Consider the following 12,900-nt stretch of genomic DNA (forward strand, 5'->3'; position numbering starts at 1 on the left):
GTGGCGGCCCTCTTCCATAGATCACGGTATCTGGTGTTCTTGTTTTTTCTCTCTGCTCTCATCGTTTGGTGTTGTGCTCCGCGTGTCTGCCGGTGGGCGTGGCTTTGATTCCTTCCCCTTCCCACCCGCACGCAGATACACAAGAGCACCGCCGCCGTGCCTATTCCCGAGTGAGTCACTCGCCCAGGCGGAGGAAGCAAGCCTATACCGCGTATATCTCTGTCTTCCTCCCCTCCCCCCTACACCGGTTGTCACGTTCAGCAGCTCGTGGGCTCACTCGATTCTTTCTTGAAGGGCGTGGGAAGGGGGCGCGGGGCAAAATGCCAGCAAAGAAGCTGAGTTCAGCGGCAAAGGTGTCTAGCACGGCGACGCATCCCCCTCGCCGGCGCACCTCAGGACTACTGGGCGGCAGCACAAATGACAGTGAACAGGGAGGGAGCGCGGCATCACTGCCATCCACGGCGACGGGCGTCGCGCAGCCTCTGAAGAGAAGCGGCATCAAATCGCGTAACTCTATCAACTACACCTCCTTCAGCGCGCAGCAAGCGGCCGCGGTGACCAGCAGCGGCGATGCCCATGCACCCCACGTCCGCACGAAAGTACCGGTAGCCACCGCCAAGGCGGCCTCTGGACGACCTCGAGCGGTCGCTGTCATCCCGGCGAATCACACAACACCACCGCCGCCTGCCGCTCGTGAATCGGTGCCGTCCCCGCCTAATCCTGCCGCTGCAGCGGCGGTGCAGAATGCACCACCTCTGGGCAGCAGCTCCACCACGACGACAGCCGGTGCTGTTCGCCGAGCACGTTTTGGCATCCACACCCCGAGTGTCACCGCCCCATCCGCTGCCGTAGACCCACCCGGGGCCTCACCCGCAGCCCAGAACGGCAGCCCCAAGACGAGTTTGCCTACCCTTTCGACGGGCCCTCCGTCGCTCCCAACAGCCAAGCGTGTCACCCACCACACTGACGTCGACATTAATCGCACTGTTGTGTCACCGGCTTCGGTTGGCTCTTGGGCAGCAAAACTTCAGCCCAGATGCAGCTTTCCAGCAAGCGGACCGCGTCGTCTATCCTCCTCGTCCTCCCATGCTATCAAGGCCACGAGCAGCGCGCCAGCTGCAGCAGCGACCCCGTCAACGGCGGCCTCTGAGGCCGCTGCTGCCGAGGCCGACCCCAGAGAGGCACCGGCTGCGCGCCAGTATGCTAGCGCACTCCTGGCCGTCGCCTCGAAGCCGAACGGGCAGTCGAAGAGCGCCGCAGATCCGTCAACGGACTCCACAGCGGCGCCGGGAACTTCATCATCTGTGGCACAGGCTTCCCTCGAGTCAAGAGGTCAGTCCTTGAGTGTTATGGGCAAGAAGAAAGTGATGCGTCGTGCAAGTGCCGGGACGGCCACGAGTCGGCCACCGAGCACCGCCACATCACGGCGGCCCTCTGTCAGCTGCATCGCCACGGCTGACAGCACGGCCGCCGCAACGCGCGACTCGTCTGTTTTATATCCTCAGCCGCAGAGCAGCTGCAGCGCAGCGCCTACGTTGGACGCGGAGAGTGCACCCTCGACGGCGCTGAACACAGCGCGCACGGCCGGGCCGGCGGCTGTCAAGACGCCAACGAACGCCGGCAGCGCGGTGTCTGCGGGCACCGCCACCCCCCTCCCTCGTGGTCCTGTCGTCTCGGAGGAGTGGGCGCGCAGCATCATCAAGCCCGGGGACGAAAATCTCCTGTACCGGGCAACGGCGGCAGCGACGACATACTCTGGCTTTGCTTGCACGCCCTCCGGTATTAGCATAAGCGGCGGCGCGGCAAGCGCGGCCTGGCAAGCGAGCGCCGCGCGAAGCTCGATAAACGACACGCAGCTGCGTCGTGCCCAGGAGACGGTGCTCCGGCTACGGAACGCCGAAACACCCACGCCGAGGTGGCGCAGCACCAAGGCCGCGTCAGTGGGTGCTGGCAGCGCCGTCTCGGTAGCGTCTGGTGGTTCTGGCTCTCGATTTGGCTCCACCGTGAAGCGAAGCGGAACTCGCCTTCAGCGCCGCCGACAGGAGGATGAAGACCGGCAAAGGTCGCTCATGGAGACAATGGCGATGCCAGCAGGCGAGAACGGGGGGAGCGTGAGTGGCGGACGCGCGTCGAACCCCGGTACCGCGGCTGGCTCCGCCTCCCCGACGCCGTCGCGCATTTCAGAGGCCTCCACCAACACAATGATGAGGGGTGGCGGTCGCCTCAGCGGCGGTAGTGCACGTCCCCTGCTCGAGCAGCTGCCTGGCGGCGCGTCCGTGCCGGTGGACATCATGGGTCAGCGGCGCTCGCCGTCTCTGAAGCTTTTTGCGAAGCCGTCGCCGCGGACGTTTTCAACGCCGAGCCCTCGCGGCAGCACCGGTGCGCCGGGGCTAAAAACCACATTTGGCGTCAGCAACGGGCCATATTACGCGGGCAACGAGGAACTCACGAGGCTGACGTGGGTGCGCGAAGAGATGTTGCGCGCCCTGATGCAATCTGCCGCACCGCCGGCGGCGTCCGCGGTGACGAGAGAAAACAGCGCCGCTGCTGCAGCCCCCTCGATGCCGAGCCCGAAAGATGGAAGCGACGCAAACGCTCTGGAAGGCTCCGCGTCGTCGGTGCTGACGATGCACTTCGATCCGCAGGTAGGCGAGACGGCTCCGGTGTCGCCGGCGTTCTCATCTGCGGGAAAGCGACCACGACAGCGTGTGTATAGCGTCGACCTACGCGGCGCCACGGGCAGCGACGAGTCAGCGCCGCCTAAGCAGTCGCCGGCAGCCGACGTAACGCAGCCACGTGGGCGGTTGGCTGGCAGCGGCACCACTCCCCTTCTCGCCTCTTCTATTCGCCAGAAGCCTGGCAACTCTGTCTTCGTTTCTCGTCCAGCGCCACCAGGCTCCCCCGTGCGAGTGGGCGTTACTCCGGGCCCCACCTCGGCCCGCCCCACCTTGGACTCTAGTGCATTCGCGTCTGGCGCTCCGCCCGCTGCCCCAGCGGCTGCTGCTCGCCAGCAGCGGCGTACAGCCGTGACGGTGGCGATGTGTAGCCTTCAATCCCCCAACACGCTCGCCGAGCGGGTGCGGCTGGAGCTCGTGCGGCAAGAGCAGCAACAGCCTGCCGCGGTTCGTACCGGGCAGATGCAAGCGGCAGCACCTTCATCAGCTCCCGCAGCGAATCAGCGTCCCAAGGCCACTCCTCTCGACGCAGCCACGCGGCTCCTCCTCCTTGACCCACTCTTCCCTCTCATTAGCGAGGAGAACTATCAGCGGCTCGTGCTGCAAAACGACGAGTACACAACTCGCAAGGCGCTGCTGGCCCACATAGGCGCGACACCGCCGCCGCCGTCCTCGGCGTCGCTTCTCTACGAGTCGCCGTCCCCAGTGCCGCCTCTTGACGTGGACAAGAAGCCGCGCAGATCAGGGGCTGAGGTGCCACCTGCAGCGCGAGCGTTGGAGATGGATCTTGCAGAGGCCGACGAAGCGGCGCCCTCGCGGTCGCTGACGGCGGCGGCACTGACGTCCACTCCAGCTGCTGCAGCAGCGGCGCCTCCGTCCCCCTCCGCGTCCCCTCCCAACGCTGCAACCATCGGCAGCACCCCGCTTCGTCGGCCATCCGTGCAGTACGGCGGTCCTGCCTTGTACGCCACCTTTTCGCCTTCTCGCGTTCCTTCGCCGTCCCCCACGGCCTCAGGTCTCACTTCGCCCACTGCCGGTCCCGCGGTGGGACTCGGCGGCGCCACGTCCTCTGCACGGGACGGCAAGCTGCTCGTCAATGCCGTGATGCCGACTGAGAAGTCGGGATCCATTAAGTCACTGGCGGTAGGCGGCGTGTGGTACGCGGCTAGCCCGATGTCGGAGATCACGGGGCAGAGCACCGCCCAACTCCCCCTCAACGCGAGTCTTCTAGTGAGCGTCGGCGGTAGTGGTGCGCTAGGTGGGACCGGCAACTCTCCGATTCGCATGCGCTCCACCAGCCCCACGGCAAGCTGCTCATCTTCGAGAAACGCCACTCGCCGCGGCTCGTTGCTTCGAAGCGTGCAGCAGCACCTCCAGCCCCAGGCAGCAACGGCAGCCACGCCCAGCCGCAGCGACAGCACCGGCGACGAAGTCAGCACCGCTTCCGACGAGGCGGTTGACGTGGCTGAAGTCGAGCTTTGCAAGGCGCTGCCGCGCTGGGGCCCGTTCCGCACCCCCCACGCCGCGGCGTCGTCCGATTCCGATGTTGTCGAGCAGGAGTGCGCCACCAAGCCAGGCACCATCGCAGGAGACACCACCACCGGCGCAGCCATGGCCACTGCACCTCGCAAGACGAAGAAGTCCGCGCACGGAGAAGCATCCCCGGTGGTATCGCCGACAGGGTCGACACCGAGCCCGCTCTCCATGGCGCCGGCCCTCTCGCTCGCCATGGCGGAGGAGCTGCAGGCGTACGTGCACGTCTTTCTCAAGCGCTACCGCAACGTTGACGCGGTAACGGCGAAGGAGATGGGGCCTGTCCCGGAGACGCCGCTGGCGTTGCAGCGCGCGATTCGCCGCAGCCTCCGCTTATCGGCCGGGGATAGAGCGAATGCGGCGGACGACAAGGACGCAGTGGAGCTGGAGGATTCCCTGGACGACGGCAGCTACCACAGTCAAAACGTGCAGTACGTGCTGGATCTCTTGGGATCGCTGCTGCAGTCAGAAACCTCCTTTTGTGAGGACGACGCGGCACGAGCGGCAAGTGGTGCGCATCCGTGGACTGCTGCAGCGCAGCGACACACAAAAAAGCGAGCCACGGGCGCCCAGCTTATTGCGGCGGTGATGGGACGGCCCGCCTCGTCGTCTGGTGAGATCACGGCAGGCGGTGCTGTGCCGAAGCACACCAGAAGTGTCGCCGCTCGATCCGCTGCGGTGCGGCCAGCGTTGAAGCTACGTGACCCTGAGCTGCGTGCCGTAGAACTCATGTTCGTCAACGACGCACCGTAGGAACGCGCAGACGCCGAGGGGGGCACTTGATGAAGGCAGAGGGGGCATCGTGCAGAGGACGGATGCCGTGGAGACGTCCATTCGCACATAAGCACACATACACAGGCACATGCGCGCGTGTGAGCGTTCGACTTTTTAGACTACATGAATGTGACAGCTACGTAAACAAAGAAAAATAAAACCATGGAACGAAGAGGGTCGTTCGCCACCACGCGCGCGCGGAGAAGCGCTGTCTATCCTCCTCCCCCTCCCTGCCCCATCGCTCGCACTTCGTCGGAAAGTCGCTTCTATCGATGGTGCTCACAGCACACAGACACAGAGAGAGGGAAGCAAGAGAGAAATGCAGTGCACACTTGGCTGCGCCCCTCTCCTTTTTCCTTCCCCTCCTGAAAAAAAATGTCACCTTTTAGTCACTCCACACCCCGTCGCGCTTCCTCCCGCATCCGCACAAGCATTGGCAATCCCCACCCATGATGAGCGACTTCAGTTCGTGAGAGAGCGTCTTGTCGGTGCGTTTCTTGTCCTCCACCCCTTATGCCTCCACGCGTCCCGTCCGTCGCAGCTCGTTCCGCTGCGTGCTCGTCACTGTGGACGGCTCGCCTCGGTGCGACGTGGTACAACCGCCACACGCACACCGCTGTTCTGCGTGTCCGCGACAACAGCGGCTTGCGCACCTGCAGCACCTCGGCAGTGGCCACTCAGCGCCGCTTTCTCGGCCCTCGCCAGTACTCACCGAAGGGCTACCGTGAGGCTGCCGGGCGTGCACCAATGACGTTCGAGTTTGGCGAGGAGTGCAACAACCTCGCCAGGGCTGCGCATCAGACGAAGAACTACGGCGACGCCATCAGCCTGTACGATAGGGCGCTGGCAATGCGCCGCGAGAAGTACGGGCCAATCCACAAGAAGTGCGCAACGACGCTGCACAACATCGGCCGTGTTTTTATCGACATGAAGGAGTATGGCGCCGCCGAGAACGCCTTCACAGAGGCGGCCGCCATCTACGAGCAAGTGGAGGGGGACAAGTCACTCGAGTACGCGGAGTCGCTGGAGCTGCTCGCGTTCTGCTACACGCACCTCAAGTTCCTTGATGAGGCGGAAAAGGCCTTCAAGGATAGCATTCGTATCTTTCGGGATCAGTGCTACAACTACGGCAACAACTCGTGGCTGCCAGACGATAAGACACCGCCGGCGGAGCCGAACAAGCACCCGCTCTCGTCGGCAGCTCACGCTCTAGCCGACTGCGCGGCGCTCTTCCTGTTCCGCCGCCAGGAGCACCAAGCTGTCGCCTTCCTCGAGGAGGCGCTTGAGATACGCCGCTTCCTGTACAGCCGCCACGTCAAGTTCCGCCCAATGATTGCGCAGACGCTCAACAAGCTCTGTGAACTCAAGAAGTCACTCGACGACGCCGTCGGCGCGGAGATGTGCATCAACGAATGCTTGGAGATCTGCATCGAGACACTCGGGCGGGATCACCCGGCGACGGCGCAGGCGACGAGCAGCAAGGCAGGACTGCTCGCCGCCAAGAAGCAGTTCCGCGACGCCTTACGGCTCTACGAGGAGAGTACGCGCACGTACGCCGTGGCGCTCGGCAAGGACGCGCCGCTGTTTGGGCAGGAGCTGATGAAACTCGGCCGCTGCCAGGAGCTATGCAACGACGTCGTCAACGCTGAAAAAACGTTCCGGCGCGGCGTTGAGATCATCAAGAACGGGTTTGGTCCGAACAGCCTCCAGCTGGCGGAGGCGAACACTTTCTATGGATCGTTACTGGCCCGAAGGCTCGATATCGACCAAGCCGTCGGCATGTTCCGCGACGCCATCCGGATTCGCAAGAGTGCGGACAAGCATGATCCGCAGTTGGCGTACCTATACCAGAAGATCGGGGATGCCTACGCGATGCGGCGGGAGCCACACGCGGAGGCATACTTCCTCCTTGCTGTGGATGCCTTTAAGCAGAACGCCACGATTGAGCCGCTGCAGCGCACATACATGACGGACGTTTTGGATGACCTGGGGCTCTTCTACCTTGACTTTCAGCACTACGAAAAGGCGGAGAAGTGCTTCAAGGAGGCTCTTGACACCCGCATCGAGATGCTCGGCGAGAATCACGCCACGGTGGCGTACTCGTACAGCAACTTCGCGCTCCTGTACCTGCAGCGGCAGGACTACGCCAACTGCGAGAAAATGGCGGAGGCGGCGCTGAACATGTACGGCAAGACCGCCCGCTCCAACGTGCTTGCTCAGGCCGACGTGCACACGACGCTGGGTCAGTGCTACCACCAGCAGAGCCAGTTTGTCAAGGCCCTGGAGATGCACGAGAAGGCGCTCAACGTACGTCGCACGCGCGGCGACACGACAGAGACGGCCGTGGCGGAGTCGCTGAATCAAATCGCGCGCGTCTATGTCACGATGAAGCGCTACGGCAAGGCGTACCGCCACGTCAAGGAGGCCCGGCGGCTTGTTTGGCAGTTCAACGTGGAAATCACGCAGCCGCTGCGCAACGAAATCGTCAAGACGGAGCAGATGATTCCACCTATGGAAGAGTGGACGAACGAGGAGCGGGCTGAGGCACAGGTGATGATCGGGGACGGTAGCAGCGCTGCCGCCGCCAGCGCGGCCCCGACCGCCACCGGCGCCTGAACAAGTGGGGTTCGACGGAGGTGGTGTCCAACAAGGCGCGCAAGGTGGTGTCTCTCCATTTTGCTCGAAAACGGTGGGAAGAGACAAATAGGGGGATGGAGGATGTATTCCTCCCTGACTTCCTTATCCCCCCCCCCTCTTTCACGTGTGTGTGTGTGCTCTCTCTCTCCGCGCTCTGACACCGTCGCGCACGCGCACGCGCACACATCTGTGCTGAGGAAGCGCGAAAGGACAAAGCCAAAGAAGCAGTGGCGTTGTCTCTTCTGCAGGACAGCGCCTTCCCACAAGGAGATGATGTCAGCATGAGCAGGGAGGAGTGGCGTGTGTTTGTGTGTGTGTGTGTGTGTGTGTGCAAGAAAGCAAAAGAGTCCATGCAATCTCGGATGTCTCTGCTCATGCCTTCAAACTCTCTCTCTCTCCCCCCTCTTTCTCGCCAAACTCGGCCCTGGGCCGCGTGTACTGCCTGCCCCTGTCGCGGCGCATCCTCTTCCCCTGGATTTTTCTTCTTTGGTCGTCGAGCACGACTCCCCCAAAAGAGCTGCCCTGCGCATCTGCGTTACTAGTCCTGCAAGGGAGGTCACTCTCTCTCTCCTCGTCTCCTTCTCCAGACTTTCGACTCAACGTCTCACCGCTAGTGCTGCGCGTTCCTTCATAATGTCCAGCACGAGCCGCTACCCGGCCCTGCCGAGCCGCATGTCCCTCATCGCCTTCAAGACGCGTCTGAAAGGTGCGCAGAAGGGGCACAGCTTATTGAAAAAGAAAGCCGATGCCCTGGCGCTGCGCTACCGGACGGTGATGGGTGAGCTGCGCACAGCGAAGCTGGAAATGGCGAACCAGATCAAGGGCTCCTACTTCACCATCACGCAGGCACAGTTCATTGCCGGAGATATTAGCCTTGCCGTGCAGGAGTCGCTCAAGATCCCGACTTACCGGATGGAGCTGCAGGTGGAGAACATCGCTGGCGTGCAGGTGCCGAGTTTTCACACCCAGAACGACGACGCCGTCGACAGCCAAAGCGATGCTGCGACGGAATCGCGCCTGAAGTACGGCAACCCGTACTCCACGGGGGCCGTCACCGGCTCCCTCACAGCTGGTCTGGGTAAGGGTGGCGAACAGATCAAGGAGGCCTACTCCGCCTTCCGACACACACTCTCGCTCCTCGTCAAGATCGCGTCTCTGCAGACGAGCTGGATTACGCTCGACATTGCGCAAAAAGTGACGAACCGCCGCGTGAATGCTCTGGAGAAGGTAGTGATTCCGCGCGTGCAGAACACCCTCAGCTACATCACGTCGGAGCTAGACGAGCAGGAGCGTGAGGAGTTCTTCCGCCTTAAAATGGTGCAGAAGAAGAAAGTCACGGCAAAGATCCAGCAGACCGCGCGCCAAGCGGAGACAGCCGGCATCGAGGCGGAGCGGACGCGGAAGCGCAACCTCCTCATTGCCCAGCGCGACGGTGGCGTGGCCGAGGCGGACATGGTGGTGTAAAGCAGTAGAGGGAACACGGCCGCGCACACAAGTTGTTCGAAGCAAAAACGTGTCACTGGGCGAAGTGAAACCGGTAGAACAAGAGGGCCCGCCTCGCCTCCTCCTCCTCCTCTTACCTTTGCGTAGCTGATGGCTATGGCACATCTCCGTGGTTGGCCAGCCGTTTGATCAACTTTCCCTCTTGGAGTGTGTATAAGTGCAGGTGTGTGCGTGTGTATTGGTGGTGCTGATTATTGGATTGGGGTGGAGGATGGTGTGTCTGATGGAGTTGTTCTCTTTTTCCGAATGTGTTCCCGGAAGCGGAGCCCTGATGCTGGGGGGCGGGGAGGTGGCACACCTCAGCGCATGGTATCCAGGCTCCAATGCCCCCACTCTGTGTGTGGGAAAGCTGAGCAGCCCCCTCCCCCCCCTTCTATCCCCTGCCAATGCTGCACCACCTCTGGTGGTGATGGGGTCAGGTGCCTACGGCGTGGGGAGGTCAGAGCGATGTACCGCCACTGATGTCGGCGGCGAGGTCCTGGATGGCGCTGCGTCTGAGTTACCTGCGACAGCGAACACGTTTGTGCCATCCCTATGACTAGGCAGAGTGCCAACGTGACTCGGGCGTCTCCCACCCCCCCCCCGGCCTTCACACCGCCAACTGGTGTGGGGGGCCTGGGCCAACTCGAGGAGGGTGCACCAGGTGGTGGCCGGCATGAGGGGGGAGCGGATGTGAGGCGGCCAGCGAGGTAAGGGGGCTGGGTCGAGAGTGTGAGGCAGGGCGCTGTGCATTCACATAACCGAGTCAGCGCACTGCTGTACCGACGTGTGTCTACCTGCTGCCTCGCACCACGCAATGTAGGGTCTGTGGCAGGCCGGTGTTAGAGTGGGGTTGAGCGCACGCTGTGTGTGGCAGCGAAACGGGCACGCTGAAAAGGAAAAGCAAAGCACTTCGAAGCAGAGCTCACCTCCCGCTTCCCTTCCGCCCTCCCCCCCCTCCCTTCCCATGGGGTACTGTACTTAGCGACGGTGAAAGCACCAGAAGAATTGCACAAGATGTCGAAAAGGGGGGAATCGACATCTTCTAGTCGTTGCATTCCATTCGCAAAGTGCACGCAAGAGCATGTACATGGACGCGGAGGAGCTACGCCAGAGAAGCGGCTGGCCCCCGACGGCAGTGCGAAGGGTGCACCACCGTGCGCTACGGTGACGAGGCACCATAGCACATCATGGCTTCCAGCTAGTGTGGCACTAGCTGTGCATCTTTTTCACTCCCAACCGACGGGGAGGCGTCCCACATGACTCCGTCCATCCGTGGCCTTTTTCTTCTGCTTGTCCAGCAGCGCCCCTTTCTTGCGTTCCTCCTCTACCCTCTTTAACGTATATACATATATATATATATCCGCTACGCTGCTGCATCCATCATCCGCAGTCTCGCTTGTTTATTGTTTTGCTTCACAGGCCAGCCAAGCCTCCGTTTCAGCGTTCTTTTACTCTTCGCGTTCGCACCGGTTGCCGGCCATCTCGTACAACGCGGCCTGCTCGCCACCACCACCACCACCCCCTCTCTCTGAACCTTTCCCCTTCCCTCACCGCATTTCCTGCCTGCTCTTCAGCCCCCTCCACTACGCTCCTCTTTCTCGCAGCCTCCCCGCTTAATCGCTCTCCGTCGCATCACAAAAGAAACGAACACAGAACAAAGAATTCAAGAAACAGGTGAAGGCTCGCATAGTCACGCACACAAACCAAACAAGAAGGCTGAAAGGGAAAGACAGCAAAGGGAGATTTCCGCCTGGCTGATTGGACTCCACCGCGCTTCCTCACCCACCCACCACCCACCCCTTCCTTGCGTGTTTGTTCTGCCTTTAACACTTTTTTTTTTACTTCCTGCCTCTTGCGCATATATATTACTGTCTACATATATATATATATACATATATGTATATATATATATATATATCCTGCCTTTTCTCTCTTTGCCGTTGTTGATGTGTGCTGGGTGATCGCATGCCTATCGCTGGCTGTGTGCTTGTGTGCATTTTTTCTTATTACTGCTCGTCTGTTTTCTCTCCACTTCCGCACGCATTCTGTGGTGCTGCGTATTTCGTACGAAGTCTGTCGCCTCCTGTCGCCCCTGCCCTCCTCTCCCACCACCGCTAATCCCTTTTCGGCCGCTGTCGCACACCACTATGCCCATCTTCGATAACAAAAATGATGAAAAGGTTCTCAAAGTCATGAAGACGGGGGACCTACTGCATTACGACTATCGCCCCGCTGATAAGCATTGCGGCAGTAGAGCCAAGCTTAGTGACACGTTCCGCGTGGTGCAGTGGAATATCGAGCGCGGCGTCAAGCTGGATGCTATTATCGCGGACTTGAAGGCGCTTCACGCTGACTTCATTGTGCTGCAGGAGCTCGACATCAACTGTCGCCGCTCCAACTACGCAAATGTGCCAAAAGAAATAGCCAAGGCCCTAGAAGCCGAGCTTTACTTTGCGTGCGAATTCCAGGAGCTTGACTCAAGCCTACGGGCCCCTGTGAACGCCGTCGGTCCGCGTTCGCAGCCGGCGCTGGAGCCGGAGACGCCACCAAACTCTGGGAGAAGCGGGAGCAGCACCCGCAAGCCGGCCAAGAACCACCACTTCCACGGCAACGCAATCCTCAGTCGCCATGCCACGCTGCGCGAGCCAACCGTGATTCCGCTCACCAGCCCCTTCGTGTGGGACGAGGCGGGTGATTGGTACAAAGAGCCGCGCCTAGGGTTCCGCAGTGCCCTGCGTGTCCGCATTGACGCGGTAGACCGCACCTCGGTCCACATGGCGCCACTGTACATCTACTGCTGCCATTTTGAAGTGTTTTGCGGGGGCCTCGCGCGTGTGAGGCAGCTCGCGGACTGCATGGCGGACATGCAGCGTATCGCACACGTGTCAACAGCGTTGAACGGGGCGCGTTCGCGGCATCCAGCCTTCCTCCTTGCCGGGGACTTAAACACCATCGCACACGGTATTGTGCGCTTAAGTCGGCGCTACGCAACCGATCGACTCCGCTGGCTCAGCTTCGGCGAGGTGGAGGCGTGCTGGCTGCAGCGCAAGGTGTTAGGGCGCAACATGCAGTTCCTGCAGGCCGGCTGCTGCCCTCTCTCGTACCACTTCCTGGCAGGCGCCGCCTCGCGTGTGCATCAGTTCTTGTGCAACAACTCACTGGTATGGCAGTACGTTTACGGCTTCACAAGATCGGAACAGGATCGCATGTCAAATGTGCACCTCTGTCTGTACGACCCGTCTGACAAGTTCGCCTCCATTACGCTAGACAACCCAGCCTACTACGGCTTCGCGCGTGGAAAGCTTGACTGGATACTGCTGAGCAATCTGCAGCCACGCCCATTCCGCACCGCCTGCAACGGGGCTGAGCCGATCGACATCGCTCTCTTGGAGAGGAACGGCAGCATCCTCACCACCTCCTACTCCGCCCGCTACCTCCACTCCATCTACGACGGCTCACACGACAAGGCGCGCGAGGCGTCGGTGCAGTCTAATGAAGCATCAGCGGAGTGCGTGCCGCAGGACGGCTACCTTCTCTTCAACGAAAACTACACCGCCAGCGATCACCGCGGGCTCGTCATGACAGTGCGACAAAACAGTGGGCGACCACAAGACGTCTACCCGTCAAAAGGCGCCCCGTACACAGCCACCTGGACAGTGGTCGGCTTCTTCATCCTGACACGTGCTGTGCCCGTCGTCGCAGTCGCGCTGGGACTCTATCACACACACAAGATGTTGCACTGAGACAACGGCGTCGCACATTTGTCCTCGATGGTGGTGGAGCACCGCCGTGCATT

General features: G+C 61.5%; 4 protein-coding genes across 4 annotated transcripts; all 4 read left to right on the forward strand.

Moving 5' to 3' along the window:
• Positions 1–2,069: 2,069 nt before the first annotated feature.
• LDBPK_350690 (hypothetical protein, conserved) lies at positions 2,070–4,961 on the forward strand (the record flags this gene model as incomplete). The annotated part of the gene is made up of 1 exon (XM_003864609.1): positions 2,070–4,961. The coding sequence occupies one exon, from the start codon at positions 2,070–2,072 to the stop codon at positions 4,959–4,961; it is 2,892 nt and encodes a 963-aa protein (XP_003864657.1).
• Positions 4,962–5,729: 768 nt separating this feature from the next.
• Positions 5,730–7,598, forward strand: LDBPK_350700 (hypothetical protein, conserved; the record flags this gene model as incomplete). The annotated part of the gene is made up of 1 exon (XM_003864610.1): positions 5,730–7,598. The coding sequence occupies one exon, from the start codon at positions 5,730–5,732 to the stop codon at positions 7,596–7,598; it is 1,869 nt and encodes a 622-aa protein (XP_003864658.1).
• Positions 7,599–8,252: 654 nt separating this feature from the next.
• LDBPK_350710 (vacuolar ATP synthase subunit d, putative) lies at positions 8,253–9,083 on the forward strand (the record flags this gene model as incomplete). The annotated part of the gene is made up of 1 exon (XM_003864611.1): positions 8,253–9,083. One exon carries the CDS (start codon positions 8,253–8,255, stop codon positions 9,081–9,083), a length of 831 nt encoding a protein of 276 aa, XP_003864659.1.
• Positions 9,084–11,251: 2,168 nt separating this feature from the next.
• LDBPK_350720 (hypothetical protein, conserved) lies at positions 11,252–12,847 on the forward strand (the record flags this gene model as incomplete). Its single annotated transcript, XM_003864612.1, has 1 exon — positions 11,252–12,847. One exon carries the CDS (start codon positions 11,252–11,254, stop codon positions 12,845–12,847), a length of 1,596 nt encoding a protein of 531 aa, XP_003864660.1.
• Positions 12,848–12,900: the final 53 nt, after the last annotated feature.

Source organism: Leishmania donovani, chromosome 35 (assembly GCF_000227135.1).
Source record: "Leishmania donovani BPK282A1 complete genome, chromosome 35".
Classification (NCBI taxonomy): Eukaryota; Euglenozoa; class Kinetoplastea; order Trypanosomatida; family Trypanosomatidae; genus Leishmania; species Leishmania donovani.